Below are 25779 nucleotides of genomic sequence, written 5' to 3'. Positions count from 1 at the left end.
TCTTCAATCCGAGGATGGATGACATTTTCAGATTTGTCTTGGATCATAGTATTGCTGAGAATAGCTAAGTCTTTGACAGCTGATCATCCTATAATATTGCTGTTACTTGATGAACAATAATTTTCTCTCTGCATCAGTTCATACAAGTCTTTACAGGATTTTCTGAAATCTGCCTTCTCATCAGTTCTTAGAACTGGACAGCAGCCCATCATTACCACAGTTTGTTCAGCCATTCCCCAAGTGATGAGCATCCCCTCAATTTCCAATTCTTTGCCACCAGAAAAGAACTGCTATAAATATTTTTACATGCAGGTCCTTTTCCTTTTAGTTTCTTATCTCTTTTAGGACACAGACCTAGTTGTTCAATGTGCACAGTTTCATATCCCTTTGGCCATATTTCCAAATTGCTCAATAGAATGATTGAATCAGTTCACAACTCTATCAACAATGCATGAATGTCTCATTTTCCCATTTTCTCTAACATTGGTCATTTTCCTTTTCTGTCCTATTAACTAACCTCATAGACCTGAGGCAGTACCTCAGAGTTGTTTTAATTTACATTTCTCCAATTAAGGGTGAGTTAGAACATTTTTTTTCATATGGCTTTAGATAGCTTTGATTATTTAATCTAAAAACTGTTCATATCTTTTGATCATTTAACACTTGGGAAATGGCTCTTATTTTTATAAATTTGACTCAGTTTTCTATGTTTAAGAAAAGAGGTCTTTTGCTTCAAAAGTTTTTCCACAGTTACTATTGTTGATTGTATTTCCCTCCATCCTATTTCTTCTATCTATTCTACTATCTCCTTTCACCTTGTTCCTCCTCAAAAGTGTTTTGTTCCTGTTTACCCCTCCCCCAATCTGCCCTCCCTTCTCTCATTCCCCCATTTTCTTATTTCTTTCCCTTCCTACTTTCCAGTATAGATTTCTATACCCAATTGAATATGTATGTTATACCATCTTTGAGTCAGTTCTGATGAAAGTAAGATTCCCTCATTCCTCCTCATTACCCCTTCACTGTAAAAGCTTTTGCTTGATGCTTTTATATAAGATAATTTACCTCATTCTACTTCTCCCTTTCTCTTCCTCCTAGTACATTCCTCTCTCACTCCTTAATTTTATTTTTTTAGATATCAACCCTTCATATTCTACTCATACCTGTGTCTGTAAATACTCTTGCTAACTGCCCTAATAATGAGAAAGTTCTTTATGAGTTAGGGATCATCTTCCCATGTAGGAATGTAAACAATTCAATCTTATTAAGTCCCCTTAATTTCCCTTTCCTATTTACCTTTTTATGCTTCTCTTGAGTCTTGTATTTGAAAATCAAATATTCTATTCAGCTCTGGTCTTTTCTTCCAGAAGGATTATATTCAGTTTTGCTGCATAGGTGACTCTTGTAATCTTAGTGCCTTTCCCATTTAGAATATCATATTCCAAGTTCTTCAATCTAAAGCTTTTAAATCTTGTATTATCTTGACTGTGACCCCAAGGCACTTGAATTGTTTCTTTCTGCCTGCTTGCAATATTTTCTCCTTGACCTGAGAGCTCTAAATTTGGCTATAACATTTCTGGGAGGTTTGGGATCTCTTTCAAGAGGTGATTGTTGGATTCTTTCAGATTCTCTTTTACCTTCTGATTCTAGTATATTGGGGTAATTTTTCTTGATAAATTCTGAAAAGTTAATGTCTAGGCTCTTTTTTTGATCACGTTTTTCAGGAAGTCCAATAATTTTAAAATAATTTATTTCCCCTGGATCTATTTTCCAGGTCAATTGTATTCCAATAAGATATTTCACATTGTTTTCTATTTTTTCATTATTTTGATTTTCCTTGTTTTTTCTTGATTTCTCATAAAGTCATTCACTTCAATTTGCTCAATTCTTATTTTTAAGAAATTATTTTCTTCCACAAGTTTTTATAACTCCTTTTCCATTTGACTGGTTTTATTTTTATGAAAGTTTTTTCCCCCTTAGGGGAATTTTTGTGCCTCTTTTTCCATTTGATCTATTCTGCTTTTTTAAGGCATTCTTCTCCTCATTGATTTTTTTTTGGTACCTTTTTTTGCCATTTGACCTAGTCTGTTTTTTAAGATGTTATTTAAGATGGCATCTCCTTCACCAAACTGTTGACTTGCTGTTCATGATTTTCTTGCATCCCTCTCATTTCTTCTCCCAAACCTTCCTTACTTCTCCTCCCTGATTTTCAGAATCCTTATTTAACTCTCCCATGACCTGAAACCAATCAATATTTTTCTTGGAGACTTTGGATATAGGAGCTTTGACTTTGTTATCTTCTGAGTATGTGTGTTTTGACCTTCCTTGTCACCATGGTAACTTTCTATGGTCAGAATTTTTTCTCTTGTTCCTCATGTTCCCAACCTTTTACTTGACTTTTAACTCTTTGTTAAAGTAGGGTTCTTCTTCCAGAATGGAGGATGCACTGTTTTGTGTGGTTGTTTTCAGAGATACTTCTAGGTACCAGCAAGTTTTCAGTTCTTCCAAGGCGGTATGATCTAAGGAGGGGTATGTTCTGAGCCTGTGCTCTGGTCTGTGAACAACCACAAGAACTTTTTCTGCCCTAGAACTGTAAGCATTCATCCAGAGTGACCATAAGCTCTGGTGCTAATGCTCCCCTTCACCCAGGGACTGCCACAGGACCGAGACCAGGATCTGAGTATAGGCAAAGCAGCAGAGTCCTGCCTCAGTGCCAGCAAAGACCCCTGTAATCTCCTTCTGACCCCCTGTCTTACCATCTGTGGGCTGAGAGCTCTGGAAGCAGCTGCTGAAGCAGATTCAGTGCTCCCAAGACCTGATCCTGGTTTCCTGGGGCTGTGCTGGCCCAGCCTGGACTAGACTGTGCTCCTCTCTCACCATGGTGGGACAGACCTTGCCTGCCAACCTTCTAAGTTGTTTTTGATGGGAAATTATTTCACCTTGTCCTTTTGTGGGTTCTGTTGCTCCAGAAACTGTCTTTTGGTAGTATGTAAAGGTGTTCAGAGGGGTTTTGGAGAAAAACTTGGGCTACCTTTTCTTCACCACCTGGGCTCCACCCCCACCACTCCCATTCTTGTTTTTATGTAATTATGTTATTTTCCTAATGAACCATTCCTGTATCCATGGTATAAACTCAACCTGGTTATTGTGAATAATGCTTTGGATATTTTTGTGGTGTGTTTGCCAGATTTTTGTTAGCATTTTTGTAAGATATTCACTAATAGAAAAGTTTGGTGGTTAGCAGATAGAAAGAGATGGGCTTCAAGAACTGGGTGACTGGATAATTCATTAAATTCATGATGCTCTCAACAGTTCTCTAAGGGTGAGAGAGAGTAGCTCACAACAACCTTTTCAGAGAGGGGCTGTTACTCTCCCCATCTGACTGATGGGAAAACTAAGGCAGTGAGAGACTGACTTGTGTGGTGTCTTTGGAGGCACCATTAAATTAGTCAAGGTGCTATCCTGTAGGAGTTTCATCTGTGAGTTTCCCATGCCAGCCCTCACTTCTTTTTGTTTAGGAAGCTTTTCTCAGTTGAAAGGAGACTTGAAAGATGATGTCAGACTCTTTTAAGGCATTCAATGAAGCAGAATGTATTTTTTCCTGAAGTAACCTATTGGTTAGAGTTCATTTTTTTCCTCCTTTTGTAATTAAAAGATAAGTAGTGGGGCAGCTAGGTGGCACAGTGGATAAAGCACTGGCCCTGGAATCAGGAGTACCTGGGTTCAAATCCGGTCTCAGACACTTAATAATTACCTAGCTATGTGGCCTTGGGCAAGCAAAAAAAATAAAATAAAAAAATAAAAGATAAGTAGTAGAGAACCATGGTATCATAGTACCAGAGAAATAAAGTTATTTCCTAATCCAGAGCTAATAATCTGTACAAATTTGCTGTTAAGTCCACTTAACAGTAAGATGGAGCCAAATTTAGGAGGCATAAACTTTGTCTTTAGACTTTATCCATCCCCTTTCTATAAAGCTCTTCTCAGATACCCTCCCACTTCTTCAGGATGTCCCTTGCCTGCTCAGGATCATATCCACTCAGGTATGTCATTCTAATAAAGCATTATATTACCTTAAAAAAAAAAGATGATAGCAGGTGAGAGTGGAATGTAGCAAAGGAAGCCAGGCTAGAGACCAGGGAACATCAGAATGGTACCAGCTTCAGTCCATTCCCAGGGCAGGTGCTGCCACTCTGACTTCAGGATTGTTGGGAGCAAGTGGACCCCAGCACAGTTCAGTGACCGCCAAGGCAAAGCATTCCACCATGCTAGAGCATGGCATTGTGGACCCTATGAGCTCTCTGCTTTCATAAAGGATTTTGTCTCCAATTGAAGATAAGCTGGTGGGGATGGTATCCTGAGCCAGTGCTGGCTTGGAAGGAGGGAATCCTCCACAGGGGAAGGACAAAGGGGCTCTCTGGCCAGAATCCCTGGACCTAAGGGACTGTTTCCCAGAAGCTTTTCTAGCCTCTCCAGAGGAGCCAGGCCACCTTCCAGAATGGGGGACACTCACCCAGGCTCTTCTCCCAGATACAGTCCAGAAACCAGTACTCAGACATCAAGCCCTAATAAGGATGGAACCAGAATCCCATCAACTTCCCTAGGGTTCCTTTTGATTTTTCCTTAAAAGAAAATGAGTTTTAGTCTCTTTATTGTTTTTGGTTTACAACATTTGTCTTTGCCTTACACACACACACACACACACACACACACATACACACACACACATGTGCACGCACGTGCATGCATGCCCCATTTAAAAAAGAAACAGTCTATGTAGTAAAGGAAAGATTATTATAGAGGAAACGGCTGCCTTCTGATCTTAACAATTCAATGAAAGAAGTCCTTGGAAGCTTCATCTACCATGCTGGGAGCCTCTCTTCAGGCTCAGCTGCTATTGGAGCCCCAATACTGTGAGTGTTGGTGGTTGACCAGTCCCTTCCACCTGCATGCCTGTGTGCGTGTGTGTGCGTGTGTGTGTGTGCGTGTGTGTGTGTGTGTGTGTGTGTGTGTGTGTGTGTGTGTGAACCAGGACCCTTGCAAACTTCCTGAAGTCGATTCCTCAGCCTCCCAATCTCCACAAGTGTTTTCTCTGTGATGCACACGGGGAAAGTGTGAGACATCTAGGCATCTATACCCAATTGGGTATATTGGATGGAGATGTGCAGCAAAGGAGAGTAGGGAGACTGCAGTTCTTTGGGTCCTCAATGGTCTTGTAGCACTACAGAAATGCCAACTCTTGGCCTCCTTACCAAAGGGGCCTTCGCTGACTTCAAGATGAGGGCTCAAAGGCTGCCACTTTGATGAGGTGACGGAGCCAGAACTGGCCTGGCCAGGGCAAACAAGGAGCCAGGCTCACTCACTCCAGGCAAGGTGACATCAGGCTGAGCATGACATCAAGCTGAGGGAGGCATCAGGCCAAGCGTGGCATCAGCCTGAGTACCCAAACCATAGGCAAGAAGAGCATCCCAGAGCATCCTTTGGTCAGGATGCAGACTATCAGGAAGCCATTGCCACGTCTTCCACCTGAGAACTTTCTTCAGAACTGAAGCCATTTAAAACTTGATAAAAGCAGTTTTCATGCTGGAAGATTCATTGCCATCTCACCCCAATTCCATGGGGAGGCTCCTGGGCCCCAGCATTTGCTTGGTTTTCCCAGATAGCACCTCAAGGAAGGAGCCGATGTGTACTTCCTGCGACTTCTAGTCAAAGGGAAAGCACTGGCCCTTCAAGATGACTGGGCACTGAGGTCTCCATCCACGGCACTGAGTGACCACCCCCATCCTGGTGCCCGCACTGATAGAGATGGAGACAAGCTGTAAAGGGCCATCCCAAACCCCCCCAGACTGCTGTTGCCTTCTGGGATCCCAATTGTGAAGTCAAGAAATGCCATGTCCACCCAGGATGCCCACCAGGGCAGGGGATGCTGCCCCTTCTGCTCTCCTGCCAAGGACCTCATGGAATGTGCTGGCTCCTTCCTCCATGCTCTGGGAGGCCCCAGGGGCCAGCTCCTCCCTCTGTGTTGGGTGTCAGGAGTGTTGGAAGCCCAAGGAGCAGAATGATTCTACTGTGGCCTTCTACTCAAACTCAACTGGGGGGTCCTCAGCACTGAGGAAGGAGAAGCATATCAAGGGAAGAGGAGGGAGTCCTCTGATGGCCTGGGGAAGGTCCCAGAAGGGACTTCAAGATGTTGAGGAAACCTAGGTCCAAAAGCCCACCTAGCTTCCTTGAGGAGAGGTCCTGCTGAACTGACTTTCCATCCCCTTGGTGGACAGGGTCTGTTCAGAGTACCCCTGGGGCTGAGCAAAGCATGGGCTGGCCAAGAGGGTAGGCAGGGCCTTTCAAAAACTGATTCAAAGACTAGCCAATCCCTGGTTCAGTCGTTTCAGTCATGTCCAGCTCTTCCTGGCCCCACTTGGGTTTTCTCGGCAAAGATATTAGAGTGGTTTTCCATATCCATCTCCATCTCATTTGACAGATGAGGAAACTGAGGCAAATAGGGTTAAAGTGATTTGCCCAGGGTCACATGACTAATGTCTGAGACTGGATTTGAACTCAGGTCTTCCTGACTCCTGACTGAGCACACTATCTACTGTGCCACTTGGCAGACCCAGGGATCTACAGTTGGTCCACAGCTCTTTTCATTGATTTGGATAAAGGTTCATAAGATTTGCTAATGCCCTAAGGCTGGGTAGGAGCACTGGCATCCTTAATGACAACTAGGATGCCCAAAGACCCTGGCATGCTCAAGCAGGGACTGAGGAAATTAGGATGGATGAAGCACCCCCTTTCTGCTAGATCCTGTGCCAAGCACTTTGCAAACATTCCCCCATTTTACCCCCCACAACCTTGGAAGGTAGATATTATAAAGATGGCTGATGGAACAGGCAGAGAGAAATGTAGTGACTTGTCCAGGGTCACTTAGCTTGTGGTTGGATTTGAACTCAGGTTTTCCTGACTGATGTGCCACCTCGCTGCCTCAGTAATAAGAATGCTGTGTTGCGTTGTTGTGTTGAGTCGTTCAGCCACGTTCAACTCTTCATGACTCTATGGACCCTGGTAGGCCAAGACCTCCTAGCCTCCACCATCTCCCTAGGTCGGTCCAAGCTTCTGCTCGTTACTTCTCTCCATCTCCGCCTCTGCCATCCCCTCTTCCTTTTGCCTTCCCTCTTTCCACACATCAGGCCCTTCCAACGATCCCATCTTCTTGTTCAGTGACCAAAGCATTTAAGCTTCAGTCTCTGACCACCTAATGAACTACTAGAATGAATTTCTGAATTAAATTCTTTAAGTACTGAATGATTAGATCTCCTTGCTGACCAAGAAGTTTTCAAAAGTCTTCTCCGTGGGACCTTGGACAATTCATTTAATCCCATTGCTTTGTAAAAGCCAAACCAAAAAAAAAAGTCTTCTCCAGCACCACATTCTTTTCTTTATAGTCCAACTCTCCCTCTCCACCCCCCATATATTACTACTGGAAAAATCAGAGCCTTGACTAAAAGAAACTTTGTTTACAATAAAAAGATGAAACTCAGTAGACAGCAATGTAAAGTCTTATATTTGGGTTCAAAAACTTGTCTTTGCAAAGACAGGATGAGAGAGAAATGATTACATAGCAATTTCTTGGGGATGGGGCTAAGAAAGATCTGGGAGTCTGAGTGGACCTCAAGCTCAGGAAAAGTAGACATATGAAGAAGCAATCAAGGCAGCTAATGGGCTCTTGGGTCAAAATTAGAGAGGTGGGGCAAGGGATAGGAAAGAGACCCCCACTCCCATTAGATCTCACTGCGGCACTGAATTCAGTTCCGGGCACATTTGGTAAACTGGAAAACCTCCAAAAGAGGCCAACAGCATGGTGAAGGGTCCATGGCCTGTGAGATCATTGCCCAGTGGAGCCAAAGGACTGGCCAGTCAGAGGGCTTTCCAGTCTCCGCCCACTTGGCCCCCAAGGGAGGAACCAGGAAAGGCGGGACAAGGTACAAAAAGACTAGTCTGGGCTGGCTGGTATCCCAGCATAGCAGAGGCTGCCCACAAGGGCTGGGGACCCCTCCTTGGGGGTCTGCAGGCTTCTGGATGAGAAGTACTCAGGGATGCTAGAGGTGGAGAGAATCTCGGTCTGGTTCTGGCAAGGTCCTTTCGAGAGCGAGATCAGCACTGCCAGTTCAGATGGGCACTGGGAAGAGGGACTATGGGATGGCAGAAGGCTGGAGAGACTTGACAATCGCCTTGGGCCTGCTCACTGGAAGTCAGCAGTCAGCCCTGAAAATATATTCCAGCTCTGTGCCTGGGCAGATGGGGAGGAACTGGCAAGACTGGCAGCCAGATATAAGCTTATTAAATCTGGGGGTGGGGTATTAAAACCTGCCATCCCCTCCCCCTCATCTCCCCTTGCTCCTGGGGGTCCCCAGGCAGCTTTTCTGCTGTTCTGTGCTGCCGACGTCAGACGAAGTTCTGTCCCATCCATGCACTTCCATCCTGGCGGCAGGTGGGGGCCATCAGTCTGAGGAAGGCTGAGGTCCTCTCTGGGGGGAGGGTAATACCCCTGCACCTTCTTATAGAAGAGATCTTGTCATTTGTTTGTTCATCAAAACCTTCCCCCAGTCTTTGTTGGCAAGTCCAGCAACCCTTGATCACCCTCTCACGTGGACAGCAGAGCCTACCCAGGCCATGCCATTCTCACCCTCTTGGCTGGAAGTTTGGCAGACATCCCGGAAGGACTTTTCTAGGGAGACTGGGTGGGGCTGTGCCATCTGCTCTGGGGCTTCCAGTCTTCTCGGCGGCCCTGCCCCATGGACCGATCGGAGAGCGGCCTCCTCGGCAGTCTCGCCCTCTCCCCCTCACCTCCCCCAGGACCAGCCCAGAGCACCTCCTAACGTTGCCTCGTCTTGTTTATGCCAGACCATTATTGACTGCTCTGAAGGCAGAGGGTAAAGTGAGACCCCAAGGGACGCTGGGCCCAGCCTCCTCTGGAATGTCAGCTGGCTTCCAAGCAAGGCTCTCCCTTGGCTTTCATTGATAGCCCCAGCCTGACCTTGGACAGGAGGTGGGGGGCCCCAGGGGCAGCAGGCTCAGTTAACAGCTTTGAGTTCTGTGACAGAGAGCCACCAGCTAAGGACCCCCACCCCACAGACACTGTCCCAACTCAGCTCTGCAAATGGCCATCTACTGCCCAGACTGGCCCTGTTCTGCCCCCTCCCAAGCCTGGCCCAGGCCTGGCCTGTCCAGCCCTGCCCTGCCCTGCCCTGCCCAATAAAAGACCCAATACAGTTCTATCCAACCTACCCAGCCCTTCCCAGGCTGGCCCAGTTCTTTTCTGCTCTCCCCAGCCCAGCACAGCTCTGCCCTGTCCTGCCCAGCCTATTCCTGTTCTGCCCCCTGCCTGGCCCAGCTCTGCCCTGCCCTCCCAATACGGTTCTATCCTATCTGCCCCAGCTCTATTCTGCTCTCCCCAGTCCACCCCAGTACTTTCTTGCTCTCCCCAGTCCGGCCCAGCCTGGCCCTGCCCAGACAGCCAGGCCCAGCCCTGTCCTCCCAACTGTCCGGCTCTCCGGTCAAGGCTCCAAGTGACAGCTGGGAAGCTTTAAATGGACCGCTAAGTCCTGTCACTAAGCCCAGCTTCACAGAGACTTGTCTCCTCTTGGGCCGGGCCCCTCTGTGTGGCACAGAGCTAATGAGGCCGTGGCCGCCTGGCTGCGGGCGGGCCATGGGAGCCAGGGATTAGCCTCCTCTCCAGAGGAATCCAGTGGTCGGATGCAGGGAGCACCTGCTCCCCTGGCCCCTTGTTGTGGAGCCTCCACCCGATGGCCCCCGAGGTTGGCAAGTGATAAGCCTTTGATAAATGGAGCGAGGGGTTGGCAGGCCTGCCCTGGAAACACCCAGCTGCCCATCTCGTGTGCTCGGAGTTCTCCAGCCCAACAGGCCAAGCAGTCGAGGTGATCGCCTGAGAACGGAGCAGGGGGTGTCTCGGCAGAGGCTGAGGGGCTCCTTCTGTGGAATCCCCAGAGCAGGGCTCAAATCCCAATGTACCTGGGTCTCAGTTTCCTTATCTGTAAACTAAGGATCCCTTCTGGCTCCTCTGGCCCCTGTCCCAAGACTCTCTGGGGCTGAGGTTCTGATGTCTCTGGGAGAGACCCTGGGAGAGGGGGGTGCCTCCAGCTTTCTAATGGAGAGGCAGCCTGAGGCTCAGGAGGAGCCCCTTCTCTCTGGGAGGTGCCCTGTGCCCTCACAGGGCTCCCCAGGAAGATGAGCAGGGCAGAGGGCCTCGTGATGTGAGGAGGGATCGAGGGGAGGCCTAGTCCAGGCCCAGTCTGAGCCTCATTGAGTCCAACCCCCGATAGATACACAGAACCTGGGCAGGCCTGCCCCATAAGAGAGAGGACAGGATGGCTTTTGTTCCAGAGAAGGGTCTCCCAGCCCAGCAGAACAAGGAGGAGCCCCTGCATACCTCCCCTCGGGCTGCCTTCCTTCTCTGTCCAGGCTGGGGAACAGAGGAAGAGCCACCCTGTCCTTCAGTGACCCGAGCTGCCCCATACAGTGACCCAGGTCACCCTGCACAATGATCCGGGTCACCTCTCAGTGTGACCCAGCTCCCTCTCCCTGCCCTACTAGAGGCTCAGGCACAGCTGGGCCACCCTTGCCATGCTGTTGTTCCTACATGGGGGTTTCTCAGAGGTCCATGGAACCACCATTTTTGGTACATGAGCAGGATCGGATGCCCTGGATGCCCTTTCCTGCTTAGAGATCCCAGGCTAAAGGGGCTCTTCCATCCCTCTGCTGCCAAATGTGGAGGCTGCCCCTCAACCCTCTTCCTTGGCACCTTCTTAATCAAGGGCTGAATGAGTCATTCTCACTCCCAGGAATCACATCTTGAGCATGTAAAGCCAACCAGAAATGGCATTCTTTTTTCCCATCAATATCCATAGAATGTGCCCATTTCCAAGTGAAGGATGGGGGGGAGCGAGTCTTGAGTAGAAAACAAGGACAGTTGGGCACTTTTTAAGGACCCTCTGCTGCTCCTTGCACCCAATCCCAGAAATGTCCAGGGATGCCACTAGCCTGCCAGCCGGCAGAAAAATGGGCCCAGGACACAAGGAGCCTCTTGCATGAGCCATGTTGGGGGCACCAGTGAGTAGCCCAGAGCCAGGCTGACCATGGGGTGAGGAGGAGGCTGACCGCCTGGCCAGGATCCTCTCTGCCCAACCAAGCCTTTCCTTCCCCGGCAGCTTTCCGTGTAAGGACCCATAGAGGAGTCATCTGGGTTTGGAATCTGGAGAGCAATATTCTGGGTCCAGGCTCTGCCTAGCACCCAGGAGATGGGTGCATGTGCTCATTCCCTTCCTGAAGAACTAATCCCTCCCATCTCCCCATGGGGTTCTCGGGGTCAGCCTGAGGAGGGTCTGGCCAGGACATCAAGCTGCCAAGCCGGAGGAGTTTCCTCAGCATTGTGGTTGGCTGGCTCCCACTCCACCCTGATGCCCCCACTTCCTGGCATGCCCAATGTCCCCAAGGATCTCTACTCCCTAAGACCTGGTGGATGGTGTGCCAGCCAGGCCTGAGCACCTTATCATCTATTGTGCCTAGATAAGAACTTCAGGAAGGCTGTCTGCCTTCTGGGGTGGTCCCTCCCCATGCTGGCTGCCCCCTCTGGACCTCTCCATCTTATTGGCATCCTTCCTAATATGGAACCCCAAGTGGAGCCCATCCAAGGAAGAGGACAGTGAGTCCCTGTCCCCCTTCCTCCATTCCTCAAAGCCATGCCTCATATTAACCTGACACTGGCCCAAAATATGTGAGAACCGTTGCTGCCGCTGCTGCTGCTGCTGCTACTCCTACTCCTTCTACTATTCTGACTCTTGCTGCTACTACTACTGATGATAATAATAGTAATAATAAGGTTCATGATAACAGCTCTGGCCAAGTGCTCTTACAAAGATTATCTCCCTCGATTCTCACCGTAACTCTGGAAGGTGGATGTTGTTATTGTCTCTATTGTTGAAGAAACCAAGGCAGACAGAGGTCAAGTGACTTGCCTAGGGCCACAAAGCTAGGAAGCCTCTGACGCTGAATTTGAACTCGGGTCTTCCTGACTCCAGGCCCAGTACTCTGTGTCTTGTGGTGCCCCCTGGATGCCTCCTGACGGCTGTAGGTCAGGGAGAGGAGGACAGAGCTCCCATTGTGGTCTGAGCCACAGCCGCTCCCCAGTTCTCTCAGGCCCTGTGATGCAGGAAGAAAGGGGACAAGAAGCACTGAGTGTCTGCTGGCGTCTGTGCCAGCTGGAGGGGAGTTCATCATGGAGTCTGGCTCTGGCCCGGGACAAGGGGGGGTCTTGTGCCGCCGGTGCCTGGTGCCAGCCCTTCAGGACAAGACACCCCTCCTCCATGCAGCTGTGCCCACCCCAGCCTCCCACTGGTGGCAGGGATGCCCATGTATGACCTAGAGCAGGTGAAGGTTGATGCCCAAGGAAGGGCCAGCTCCCAAAGAAGGGCTCTGCCAGAGGCCGAGATCACCCATCAAAAGGGTGAGGGTTAAGAACACCATGCCCCCCCCCCAGCTCCCTCCCGGCCGAAACCAACCCCAGGAGGAATGTGCTCCCAGTCCAACAGACGGAAGCGAGGGCCAAGGTCCTGGGGCAATTTTCAAACCTGGGTCGTGTGACTCAGAGCTCAGAGCCCCAACCACTGCCCACCCCTGCTCTGCAGCAGAGGAAGCCCCACAGAAAGCGGTTTGGTCCTTCATTGATCCCAAGTTGATGACGCTCCAAGCCCGGCTCACAAAGCCCAAAGGGAGAGGCAGGGGGATGCCCACCTTGAGCATAGAGAAGGAAACACAAAGTTGACCCCAACTGTCTCAGCCCTGACCAAGACAGAATCCAAAAAGAGGCCTCCAGTGGGTTGGGGCACCTTGAGCCAGAAGAGAGGAGGGGGAGCAGAAAGAGGCCAATGTGGCTCAGAGAGCAGGCCAGCTGATGGGCCGCGGAGAGCCAGAGACCTCTGGTTCGCTGGACGACAGGCCAGTTTGGGGGGCTCCCCCCAGCAGTGCTGATGACCACCCCACCCCCACCCAGCCCCTGAACCTGGGGGACCCGTGGGGAGCGGTTCCTCTAAAGAGGCTTCTCTCTGTTCTCGCTCTACAGGTAAGCCCTCGGTGGTCCTGTGCACACCAGCTGCCCGGCCCCGAGATGTCCCGGCACCACAGCCGATTCGAACGAGAGTACCGTGCCCCTGGCTGGGACCGCCGAGAATGGAGCGCCAACGGCACCCCCGGGAGCCTGACCAGCTGTAGCGCCGCAGCTGCCGGTGCCATCAGTGCCCGGCCCGGCCTCCTACCTCTGCCCATCGTGCCCTCCAGGCTGCCCGCACCAGCCGCCCCCGGGGCTCCCTGCACCACAGGCACCGGAGACACCATCCCCAGCCTGGTGGTCAGCTCCTCCTCGGGGGCCTCCAGCAAGGTAGGAAGGAGCACCTGGCCAGGGAGCACGCAGGGGCTGCTGTGGCAGTGGGTGGGAGGTGACACAACCCCTCCGCCATAAGGAGGTGCCCTGAGACGGGTGAGTGGGGGTGGCATTTTCCAGAGGTCCCTTGGACTCCACTCCTGGGGTCCCAGTTTGAGCAAGCCTTTGAGATGGACTGCCCAGCCCCACTGGGACTGGGCTCCCAACCCCCGAGCATTGTTTGTAGGATAACTGAGGTCATTCACTCAATCCACCTGGACAGAGACAAAAGGAGGCCAGAGACAGGCCCTGCCCTCAGGGAGCTGACCGTCGTGGCCAGACAACTCTGGGCAGAATAAGCAGGAGGTGATAAGCAGAGGGAAGGAGCTGGGGCAGCGGGGGGCCAGGGCAGCCTCGAATGTAGGGCAGCCCCGTGGCTCTGTCTTCAGAAAGGACCCTCCCCAGCACCTGGTCACGCAGCCTTTTGGGGGCCTCCACTTGGGGCTGTCTGACCCCCCAGCGTCCCAGACCACAGTGTGTACCATCTGTCCTCCAGATACAGCAGCCTCCCCTCGCTCCCACAGAGGGAGCTGGGCTTGGGATTCGCCCGGGGGGATTCTTCCCAGTTGGCCTCGTGGGCCTGCGCTCAAGACCCCGATGGCCTCCCCGGGTCGGCGGAGTGTCCTTTGAGCAGTCTTGGGCCGGGGCGGGGTGGGGGGGTTAGGTGATTGGCACCACCCAGGCCAGGGCAGGGCTGGGGGTTTACCATGTTCAGGAGACGGCGTCCAGGACCATGGGCAGGCCAGGCCAGGGGGAGGCAGCAGAGTGAGCAGGGGCACGGCTCACAGAGGCCAGGCAGCTGCAGACCCCACGGGGGCCCTGGGGGCCCAGGCCAGGAGAGCACCAGCCCTGGGGTTGCTGAGGCGCCGTTTCAAACGCTTCCTGCTTCTCTGGAAGACATGACTCGTTTCCCATCGTCATCTCTGAGCTTCCTCCAATGTTCCTGCCTCTGGCTAGATGTCCTGGGAAGGCCTGGGCCACCCACCCTGGAGCTTTCTGGGGGTATGCGCCTTCTGTTTCTGAACAACAAGCACCAATGGAAGCTTCCTGAATGGCCACTATGTACTCGGCCACTCCTTGTCTATGTGGCTCTGGGCCACGGCCCCCATCAGCCCTACCTTCGTGGCGGGGACCAGGGAGTCCACAGGTGTCCCTCGGATGACCCAACACTTACTGTTTGTCGGCCCTTTTCCAGTCCTGGTCATTCTCTGATCACAGCAGCTCCCAAAGGAGCAGTGGGGGGGGGGGGGGGTCCGTAGGACAGTGCTGCCGGGGCTCAGCTCACCCTTGGCCAGCGGCCTTCCTCAGCCATCCAGTGACGGAAAGGCGCTATCTCTCCTGTGGCCATCAGTCCCCGTCGCCATCTCTCACTCGCTTCTTTGGAGGGCTTGGCCCAATGAGGTGGCCACAGAAGGGGTCCAGGCTGGAGGGGGGATGGGGTAGAGGAGCACGGGACCCGGGGTGCTGGAGGAGAAGATGAGGGTGACAAGTGTGTAGGTGGACAAGACTGACCCGTCGAGGGGTTGAAAGGGTGATGCCTGGGCTATGAGCCTTGGTTCCTGGGGGGAATGAGGTACCCTTAGGGGGGACAAGACCACGAGTTCCATCCTGGCATCTTGGGGCTGTCCAGTTTGGAGTGTCCAAGAGGTGGCCGGAGAGGTCAAGCCATCACTCACAGAAGAGGTTGGGAGGCAGATAAAAAGGGATTCAGGATAGAGTCTGGGGGTACACCATTTAGTGGGTATTCCGTGGACAGTAGGCCAGCCAAGGAGACTGCTTGCAGGAGCAGAGAGGGAGGAGAGAATGGAACCAGAGAAATGGGGGGATGATCTTTACCATCAGCTTTCCCCCTCTACAAAGTGGGCCTGGCAATGCCCAGAGCTCTGCTTCATGAGAGAGGTGCCCACCTTGAGGGTTGCCTGGCCCGGGCATTTCTCAGTCGTCCTCCACACCCACCCCAGCCTGGGGTGGGGATGTACAGAGAAGACAGCTGAGACCACCCCGATTGTCCTGCATGGCAGCCACTGGCCACCGACAACCTGGCAACCTGGCCCCCTCCCCAGGGCACCAGAAGCCCCCCAGCTGCTGCTGAGTCAGGGCTCTCCTCTCTTCTTGCCTGAGACTATGGCTTGGAGCCTCCTCCTCCTCCTCCCCCTCCAGTTGGGGTCGGAGTCTGCCTGGGAGGAATCATTGCCCACTCTGGATCAGGACTGGACTTGCCAAAGAGAGCCCAGGTGCTTCACCTCTGGCTGCCTCAGTTTCCTCAGCTGTAAAACAGGAATCCTCTCAGGAGGGTGGTGGTTCAGTCGCTCCTGCCATGTCTGGCACCCTGTGACCCTGGTGGGGGTCTTCTTGGTGAGGATGTCCGAGTGGTTGGCCATTCCCTAAGGGCTGTTTGGGGAATCTCCTCTTTATTCAGTTGGGAAAGTGCCCTGGGAAATTGCCTCAGGTGGGGGCCTGGCCTTCCCCTCCCCACTTGGCTCAGGATCAGCTTTTGGGGGGCCCCAACACCTCCCCGACAGGAGATCCTGGACATCACCAGGAGAGCTCTGCCCCCAAGGATGTGAAGAGACCAGGAGAGTCAACTTGTGGCCTTAACACCCCTCCCCCCACCCCCCCAAGCCAGGGCTGGGGTGGGGGAGCACCCAGCAACCAACATGGCAAAGTAGGACTCCACCTCCCCAGGTCTGCCCTGATTCCACCAGAGACAGCCCCGAGGGTCCCACAGGCTCGCTGTGGGCAGCCCCCTCCCCAGGACCTCAGAGGAGAAGAAATAGGAACATGAGGCAGAGCAAGAGAGATCCTAAAGTTCTTGGGGTCGGGGGTCTTCCTTTGGCTGAATTGTGCTCTGAGAGAATGGACAAGATTCTCGAAGTCGTCCTAGCTCACCCTGATGATGACTTTCAAATGTTGATAAAATCAGGGGTGTCAGGGTCGACGGAGGGAGCCCAGAACTGCGGCCAAGCTCCTCCATCAGAGGCGCTGGTGGCGCTGGAGAGGGGTCCCCTCTGGGGCTAGCACAATGGAGGAAGACCGGCATGCAGACACATGAGAATTCAGTGACACCCTGGAATCCAAGGAGCTTCCCAAAATGCCCCCCAACTCCCGGGGTCACAGACAACAGACCGGGCCCTCTCTCTCCATCAGCCCCAGAAAAGTGGAGATGAAATCCTGAAGCAGGACTTGGAGGGGCTTCCACAGGATTCCTGCAATGCGGTTCTCGGGGAGCTGCCCCCTACTACCCAGAACCACTGAGTACACTGGACAGGAGAGCCGACATCTCCAGACCACCTGCAGAGGCCTCCATCCCTGCCATGGAAGGAGAGCAAGGCGTCTCTAATTGGAGCCCGGGGCACTGGACTGCTCCCATTGAGGAGCATGCCCCCCACTTTGTGCCCATTTCTCAGGATAACAGAGGCTCCTCGAGCTTTGGGGGGGATTAAGGGACGCCGTGAGAGGCCCAAGCAGGCCGGGGTTCTTCAGATGTCAGAATCAGGATCGATGACCCCTGAGGTGTCCTTCAGGCAGAGAATCAAAGGTGTCTGTCCAGGACCCCACACTCTGAAAGGAAGACAAACCCCACCCCCATCCCAAGAGGGTCAGTCATGGAAGAGCGGGTGGTCCTCCCACACTGCCTCTGCCACCCCCAGGACGGCGCCCAAAGGGCCATGGGAGGCGGCTCTGAGTCCCATCTGAGTTCCGGCTCCAGATGTGCCCCCCTTCCTGCCCACCACTTGGTACAGGAGCCTCTAGCCATGGGCTTGACAGTCCCGGTGACGGTCCCGGAGCCTGCCCAAGAGCTGAGAGGGCTCGCCGCTGCCGTCACCACTGAAAGAAGAGATGGACCATCCCTGGCACAAGCTGCCAGGAAGATCCAGGGGGCAGGGAGGAAGGCGCTCCCGGGGGGGGGTGCTCTGGAATCCCGCTAGCCTGGCATATTCCAGATTCCTCCTAAGAATTCTCCAGAACATTGTGTTGGTGGGGGGGTGGGAGCAGGCTGAGGACAAAACAGGCAGAGGTTCCACGGGGGTCGGTGGACTGGCGCCTGTGCCTATCCAGCTTCTTGCGGGGCCTCCAGGACCCCCTCCCCGGCTCCCCATGAGCATTGGGCCCCCGGAAGGAACAGCCTCCCCAGCCCAGGAACACCAGGAGGGCCCCAAACCAGACCTTCAGGGGCTCCCTGGGGGCCAGACCCTGGGGAGAGGCCATGGACTCTTGGGCCTCCATCAGCCCAACAATCCGGGGGTGACCCGTAGACAAATCCAGCCTTGGTCTGCCTCAGTTTCCTCAACTGAAAAATGGGGAGAATAGTGTTCCGCCCCGGTCTCTCTCCTGTCAGAGTCCCAACAGCCCCCCTCCCCAGGAGCCTTCCCGTGTGCCCACCCCACAGGCCCCCCTCTGCCTCCCTCCCTGCTTCTCCCCCACCGCCTCCAGGCTGCCCCGCTCCCCAGGCTGTCTCCCACCCCCCGTGGAGCTGACTTGGCTACAAAGCCTCCAGAGTGGTCAAGCTCTCTGGCCTCCTTTGAGCCCCCAGGGCGGGGGCTGCCACTCTCCCCACCCTACAGATCAGTAAACTGAGACCAGGAGGGTCAAACGGTCCACCTTTTCTGCTCAGCAGAGCGCCGAGGGTCGAGTACCCCCAGCCCAGGCCCCACCTGCCTGCCAGCCTTCCCAACCTCATTTCCAGGGCATTTGTGCCAGCCAGCTGGGCAGCAACTCTGAGGGGCCGGATTGGGCCTGAGGACCCCGCTCAGGCTCGTAGGGGCCCTTGGAAGGGTGCTGATCCCCAGCCTCCCCTGGAAACTCTCCCAATCTAGATTCAACCAAAGACAGCCTACACCAAGCCTGCCTTGGCTCCAAATGGTCTGGAGCTGTTGGGAGATCACTCCCTGCCCCGGCGCATTGCCAAGACTCTCCAAGCTGTGCCCCCCTGCAGGGAGGGAGAGAAAAGACAGGAACCTGCCGAGCCCCTCAAGATGCTGCCGGGGCACCCCACTGGACGCCTGGGGAGAAGGACAAGGTCGACCCCTCCAGGGTCCTGGCCAAGGAAACCCCAAATGGGACGTGAGGGGTGGGACGTGGGACATGGCTAGACCACAAATAAGGAGGATGAGATGATAAATGAGGCCCCGGTTATCCAGGGCCGACTCGGGGTGGGGTGGGGGGGTATACAGTCTCATCGATCTTCACCGGAAACTCTTGGAGACTTTACAGAGGAGGAAACCGAGGCCAACAGAGGCGAGATGACTTGTCCAGGATCACACAGCTAGGAAGGGCCCAAGGCCCAGGCCGAACTCAGACCTCCCCAGCTCTGGGCCCAGAGATGAATGAGGATGGACGGGGCCAGCGGGCCAGTTGGGGATGCACAGGTGGGGGAACGGGAGCCCCTTAGAGAGGTCTTGGCAGGTCTGGGGAGGGGGTGACATGAAGGAGGAGGTTCTGGTGGCCTAAGGCCTGACCCAGGACCAGAGTGGGGAGGGGATGGGTCCAGGACCTCAGATCCTGGGTCTTCATGCCACTCGTGTCCGGTCTCAGGCAGGCGCAGGGGTGGGGAGAAGGCAACGACCCCACCAGGACAGAGATGCAAAGGCCATTGGGAGAGCCGGCCTCCCCTCGCCGAGTACCCATCCCTCTTGGTGGCAAATGAGGTCAAAGGAAGCAGGAGAGGGTCCTCCCGCACCCCAAAAGCATCCCCCCGCTTTGGCTGCCAGCCCCGGTCCTTCCTGGCTCAGTGACTGGGATGGACCCCTTCCCTGGCTCAGTCTCAGTTCCCCCCTCCTCTGTTTGTCTCCACCCCTGCTTCCCACAGGGTTTATACTGAGGGGGAAGGAAGCATGCCAGCGGGGATTGTGTGAGTGAGGTGCCCGGTGCGCGTCTGAACAGGGAGGTCGACTGGGGGGCGGGCGGGTGGGTGCCAGTGGGTGGGTGATGTGAGTGCCTGGCATATAGTAGGCGCTTAATACGCATTTCTCCGTGGTCACGAGTGCTGGCGGCAATCTGGATGTGGGGGAGGGAATGTTTGGGGGGTGGGGCAGGGCCCACCCTCCCCTGGGGTGCCTGGGGTCTCTCAGTGTGGGGTCAGGCCTCGGTTTCCCCATCTGACTGGTGCGAGGGTGTGGAGAGCCGGCAGGGAGGCAGGAGGACACCCCCCCTTCCTCAGGCAACCTTACTGGGGGGCTGTGGGCTCCCCAGGAATGTGCAGCCACCAGCAGGCCCTCGTGGGGGGAGGGGCAGCATCTGGAAGTCATTGGGCTGGAGAGGCTGGGCCTGGCCCGGGTCCCAGACTTCCTGGCCAGCCTCCCCTCCCCCAGTCCAGCCAGGCCCTGCACTCCCACTCCCCCCCCAGCTCCCTTCATCCTTTAGATGAGGTGCCCCCCACCCAGGGTAAGTGCATCGTTGTCTGGGCTCCGCCCCGGGGTCCCCCTCCTGAGAATAAAGGGTCTGCGGGGCAGTGGGTGCTTATTAAACGCTCATCCCTCAATGGACCCATGGATGGCTTGCTCCCTGGCCGCACTTGGAGCCTCTGTCCCCACCAAGGCCCCCTCCCCTGCCGGGCCCAGGTGGGAGGACTGGTATGGCTCCCCCCACCCCCAGGCCCCATGGGAGAGGGGCTTAACACCCACTGTGCCTAGTGGGGCGCAGTGCGTCCTTGGGCTCTGGGCCCCGGGGTCTCGATGTTTATTTATCATCATTATTTATGATTGAAGCCCAAGCGATGTGAGCGTGGTCCCCACGTGGCAGAATCCTAGGACGCTTTGGCCGGTCTGGGGGTTCCAGGCAGGCCAGGTGTGGAGGGACTTGTTCTGAGGCTTGGGGGGGGGACATCTGAGGTAGCAAAGCAACTCCAAGCTGGAAGGACCCCCTCCAACCCGGGTTGAATACTACCTCCCCATCGTGGGGTGCAGCCCTCCCCACCCCTGGAGGTGCTCATTGGCAGGGTTTTCCCTGATGCTCCATGACCATTCATGTCTAACCGCAGTGTTCCTCCCATATACCGCCAGCAACTCCTCTTGGGGTGCCAGGCCTGGCATCTCTCCTATGGCCTCAGGGTAGGGGTAGCCGCGGGATGGGGGGGCGCCTCGAAGGCCCACTCTGTCTTCCATGAGGTCTCAGGAGGCCCTCGGGCCTCCCTCTGCTCTGCTAGGCTGAGAGACCCCACCAAGAGCAGGGCCTGACGGGCTAGCCTCAGTCCCTTTGGGGAGAAATCTGGAGAAGGCCCTCACTAGGGGCATGGGTTTTTTAACAGAGCTTTGGGCAAGGGGTCGAGGCTCAGCGACGGCAGGCCCCTTCATACCCTGGACCCTGAGGTGTCCTGCCTGGCTTGAGACCACCTCGAAAGGAGGTCTCCGGTGGAGGGCCCCAGGTCTTTGCCCTTCCAGTCCCCAAGTCCACAGTGAGGAGGAAGATCAGAAGACGGTGCGAGGCCCAGTCCAAAGAGCCGGGGACCCCACGTCTCCAAAGACAAGGGAGGATAATATGTCCTTGTCAGACCCCCATGGATGCCTGTGTCGCAGCCTGGGGGCCACATTGGAGAAGGAGGTGAATAGGCTGGGGTGGGGGGGTCCAAAGGCAGGTGGCGAGGATGAGAAAGAACCAGAGGCCAGGCCCCACGAGAGTTTCCGAAGGAACCTGGAGAAGAGATTCAGAGGGACCGAAGGGAGCAGTGGGGGAGGGGAAGGCCCACAGAAGAGGTGGGGGCTGGATGGTGAGACCATGGGAGAAGGATTCGGGGGAAGCCGCCTCGACCTCGTCTGGCTCCTTTCAGGAGAGACTGGCCTCAGTGGGCTCAGGGTGACTCGGAGGCTGCCCATTCACAACCAGGGAAGGAGACCCAAGGACTGGGCGCCAGAAGGGACCTGGGGAACCTCCTGCCCACCTCTCTGACAGATGGTGCCGATCGGGAAACCGAGGCCAAGGCCAGTCTCCCCTGACTCACTATGTGGCGGGGGTCGGACGTGCCTGCTCTTCTGCAGGGAGGCCTCACACGGGCAGGCCAGTGCCCACGCTCAGCTGGCATCACCAGGATTTCCCCCAAATGCCAAAGTTTTCCCAATGCCTCAGCCGCTCCGGCTGCTGTTTTTCCTCTTCATAAATCTTGGGCATGGGGTGTGGACTTCGGACGCGCTCTGATTTGCCAGTTCACATTCTTTCTACAGATTTCCCCACAAACCTGGAGGGGTGGCGGGGCTTGGCAGCTTCTGAGGGCTCAAAGGGTAAACAAACCCTGATCCACTGATGAGAAGACCTGCCCGGCCTCAGGGTGGCCTAGTCCAAGGGGCTGCCCTGGAGTGACCCCCAGGGTGGGGGCCCCAGACTGGGCAGGGCAGCAAGCATCCTGCTGCCCCCCAGGAGGTCCCAGTGGGGGCAGGGGAGACTTAGCGGCTCGTGTAACTTCCAGGCTTCACCCCAGGATCCTCGTCAGGCCCGCCCATGTTCTCATTGAGCCCCTCCTGGCCTAAGGGGGATTCTTCAGAATCATCACAGGCTTGCACCCACAAGACAAGGCTATGGGGGACGAGCACCCCCTCTGTGCGCAGAAGTGGAGACATTCCCTGCCCTCAAGGCGCTCACTCTCTAACGGGGAAGGCAGGAGCTCCAAAGAGTCAAGAAGGAACGGAGCTCAGAGTTGCCCCCCACTTCCCCCACCATCCCTCAGCCCCCCACATCCTCCAAGCTCATCCTGCCTTCAAGACCCCTCCTCTGATCCTCTCTGCTCCCCCACCCAAGCTTCCTCATCAGTGAAAGCCTCCACCCCGTCGGGGTCCCAGGAAGGAGAGGGAGAAGGCCGCCCCAATATGTGACAGAATTCATCTGAAGGAGATAGCCAGGAGGAAGAGCCCCTGTGAGGAAGTTCTTGGTGGGGAGATCACCGGGAGAGGGCCCTTCATAGGAGACAGTACTTCAGACACATCTGGAGAGGATTCGGGGGGGGGTGGACCCCAGGAAGGCAAGCATCCCCACAAGTAGCCCAAGGAAGAAGTCTTGCCAAGAGGGGTGGGCCTTTGGGGGAGGCAGTTGGGGTTCCACCTCTGGCCCCTGCTGCTCTAGTGTCCGGCCTCAGATGACTTGGGGTGCATTAGGCAGAGCCAAGCCCAAAGGAGAATAGGCTTCTATCACTCTGAAGGTCCTTGGGGCTGGGAGGGGGCTATCCCAAGGGCTTTTTCTGTTAGCTGGTGGGGACTCACCATGCCACCCTTGGACCGGGCAGCAGAGTAGCTTTTCCCAGGGCTCCCCAGCAAGAGGGCAGAGGGCTCACCCAGGAGGGAAAAGGTGCTCCCTGAGAGGTCCCTCCTATGGCTGTGGGTCGGGCCCCAGGCACATGGCTCTTTTCCTTCTAAGAGCCAAGACTGTAGAGCAGGTCGTCCCTGGGGTTCCTTCCTTTATGATAGCCTCTCTTGGGGGACCTGACCCTGTAGGTTCCCCGTTCTCTGTCAGCCCGATGGAGAGGGCTGCATCATTGTGCCGCCATGGGCTGACCGGGAGGACCCAGAGGATCCCGAATTGGGGAGAGCTCCAGGAGCCCTCAGCCCCCCGCCCAGGCCGGCACCCATCTCCCGGTGCCGGTGGAGCTCGGCAGCCTCCAGGGTGCGGCGGATGGGCCGCCCCACGGAAGAGCAGCCCTTGATCATCACTTGCAATCACTTTGACTCCCAATATAGACTAATTTTTTTTTTTTTAATTCAAAACTCACTCTCTGGAAAGTGAGCAGAGCAAGGAGAATTCAAAAATGAGCACCCTGCCCTTCAACCCCACCGCCTGATTAGGAGCGGCTGGCTTTGCCCCCTCCCTGGGCTCCTCCAGGTGGGGCTCCTTCGGGACCTTCCCCCAACACCTCCTGGGATCCATCTGGGACCCGCCCTCCCCCCACAAGTCAGTCCTTGGGCCAGCCCAGGTCCCACATCCTCATGATGTCTAGAGGTAGATGGAGGGGGCCTTGTGTGGACAGGAGGGGGGCAGGAGGGCATCCATGCCCAAGGGGAGCATGGCAGGAACTGGTGGGACCTGGGGACAAGCTGCAGTGAAGGGTCCCTGTCTGGGTGGGGGGCTAAGCAAGGGACTTCAGTGAGGCTGGGGGTGGAGAGGCGCCAGACAGCCCCAAGACTCTCCCTGTCCGGCATCACGGAACCCGCAGGATGGGCCATGTTGTTCCTCTTGGCCACCCGTCCTCTGGAGGCTGCCTCCTTGTCCCGGACACCAGTGTGGGGCCAGGCGCCCGGGTGGAGACTGGGAGTAATTCCCAGTTCTCAAGGCTGCAGATGCTGCTGTCAGATTTGGGCCTCAGCTGCATCCCCAGTAAGTGGTCCCTCAGTGACGCGGGTGTCCTGGAGGACAGAAGAGATAATGATGAAAACTGCCGATGCCCCAGGAGGCTGGCGAGGGAGGCCAGAGACAGAGGCTGGAGCCGGCGAGGGAGACCGACGAGGGAGGCTGCAGAGCAGGACAGAGAGGGAGGCCGGCGATGGAGACCGCTGGTGTGGAGGCCGGCGAGGGAGGCTACGAGGGAAGCAGCCACTGACCCAATTTGCTTCCGCTTTCCCTCCCCCTAGGCTTTTCCTTGAAGGGGGTCCCCCTCTCCTCCCCTCTCCAAGTGGCCCAGCGGCCTCCCTGTGTAGGTCGAAGTCGAAAGCGCAGGCAGAGCTTAGGGAGGCTTGCTGGGGAGGTGAGGGGCCTTGAAGGCCAGGTGGGACTTGGAGAGGTGGGAGAAAGGTAGCCCACCCCAGTGGGGAGAGGAGCCTCGGGACCCTCTGCGAATGGCCCTGCCCCTCAGCGGCTCCCTCTGCTGGAAGGTGTCTCCTCCACCCCAGGCTTCTGGCCAACCCTCAGCCATTTGACCGACACGGGCACATGGCCGCTCCGGCCACAGAGGCTTCCGCTCATTCCGGCCTCCCATTTCCTGGCTCAGACGCTCGGCTCGGACCGGGGTGGCCGTTTCAATCACCGCCGTCCTTCTGTGTAATTATTTCACTCCGTCTCCCAGGTCAGCCTCCATGCTGGGAGCCCCTCTGTTAGGCCATTAGGCCCGGCCGGCGCTGGTGTGCAAACGGAGCGGTAGCCACAGGCCCACACGCCGCTGACCGTGGGCCTCCAAGATGGGGCTGGGGTGCATACGTGTTCTGGTCAAGGATGAAGATGGGGTACATTCCTGCCCCCTCCCTGGTGTCCCTGGGGCCCGTGGGAGAGTGGGCACCCCCCGAGGGGACGGTCTGTACGGACCAGAGCAGGGAAGCCACAGCTCCCAAGGAATCACTGGTCACAGCCTCTGGCTTCTGGGGCTTGGGGTCCCCCGTTTCAGCAGATGACAAAGGACCCCACCTCTGTCCAGTCCCAAAACCTACTTGTGGACAAGAGGACAAACTGCCAGTCTGGGAAGAAGCCTCATGGCCCTCCCCCCACCAGACCTCTGGGAGGGACAGGATGGAGATTCCACTCCTTGAGCTTTGGACATCCTCTGAAGCTCAGAGAGGGCCCAAGACCACCCCAGGGTCAAGCAGGGCCAAGGTCAAGGCTGAGGCCGCTCCTTGCATCTGCTGCCAACCTTCGTGGGCCTGGCTCACGTCCAGAATGACTGCTCTAGATGGGACCTCAGCAACCCCCAGACCAAGCCTATCCAAAAGGAGGCCCCACCCAGCCTCCGGCTCCCCTGAAGCCACTCGCCCCCAGGCTCTCAAGCCTCAGTCGACCCCATTGCTCAGGATTCTAGCCTTGGTCCTGGTCCGCCCAAGGCCGCAGGCTCCCTCCCCACCCCCTCGGACAGAGGCCTGGGCCTGCTTGGTCTTGCTCATAGAGGGGCCGCTAGGAAGGACTGGTGGAAGGACGAGGCTGCTCGCTCCTCCCGGCATCCCCTGGGGTGGCAAGTGCTCAGCCAGCCTACACCCCACTTGGGGGAACCGCTTTAACCCCCCCCCCCCACCGATAGGCCTCCACAGCCGTGCTGCCCCTGGACAGCAGTCCTCCCTGGGCGCTGCGCCTCCCTCTCCCCTCCTGTGCTCATTACCATCTGTTTCCTTCTTTGTGTTTGTTGGCGTTTTCTTGTTTTAAACCCAAAGTGAGTGGAATTGGAGCTGATTGGGAAACTGTCTGAGATCCTCTCTGTCAGGGCGCAGGGAGCGCAGGAGGCTTCCTGTGCTGCCGGGGAAGTGGCCACTCAGCTGGGCCTGGGTCCCGGGCCTGGGGAAGCTCTGGTTCCCTGGACAGAGTCTGCTCGTGGGGTGAAGGAGGTGGAGCTGGGGGTGGAGTGGGGGGAAGTTGGAGATGGCCAGGGGTCATCCAAAGATGGAGCCGCTCCTCTGGCC

General features: G+C 55.6%; 1 protein-coding gene across 2 annotated transcripts in view; it reads left to right on the top strand.

Annotated features, from left to right (window-relative positions):
* KLHL29 (kelch like family member 29) overlaps positions 1–25779 on the top strand; it is a 159343-nt gene that overhangs the window by 93045 nt on the left and 40519 nt on the right. For both annotated transcript variants that reach the window (XM_074194803.1, XM_074194812.1), the window contains one exon: positions 13130–13444. In XM_074194803.1, coding sequence (XP_074050904.1) covers positions 13175–13444 — 270 coding nt within the window. In that variant the 5' untranslated portion in view covers positions 13130–13174. The remainder of the gene's footprint in view (positions 1–13129; positions 13445–25779) is intronic.

Source organism: Macrotis lagotis, chromosome 1 (genome assembly GCF_037893015.1).
Source record: "Macrotis lagotis isolate mMagLag1 chromosome 1, bilby.v1.9.chrom.fasta, whole genome shotgun sequence".
In the NCBI taxonomy this organism is placed as follows: Eukaryota; Metazoa; Chordata; class Mammalia; order Peramelemorphia; family Peramelidae; genus Macrotis; species Macrotis lagotis.
This window is presented reverse-complemented; position numbering and strand designations above follow the sequence as displayed.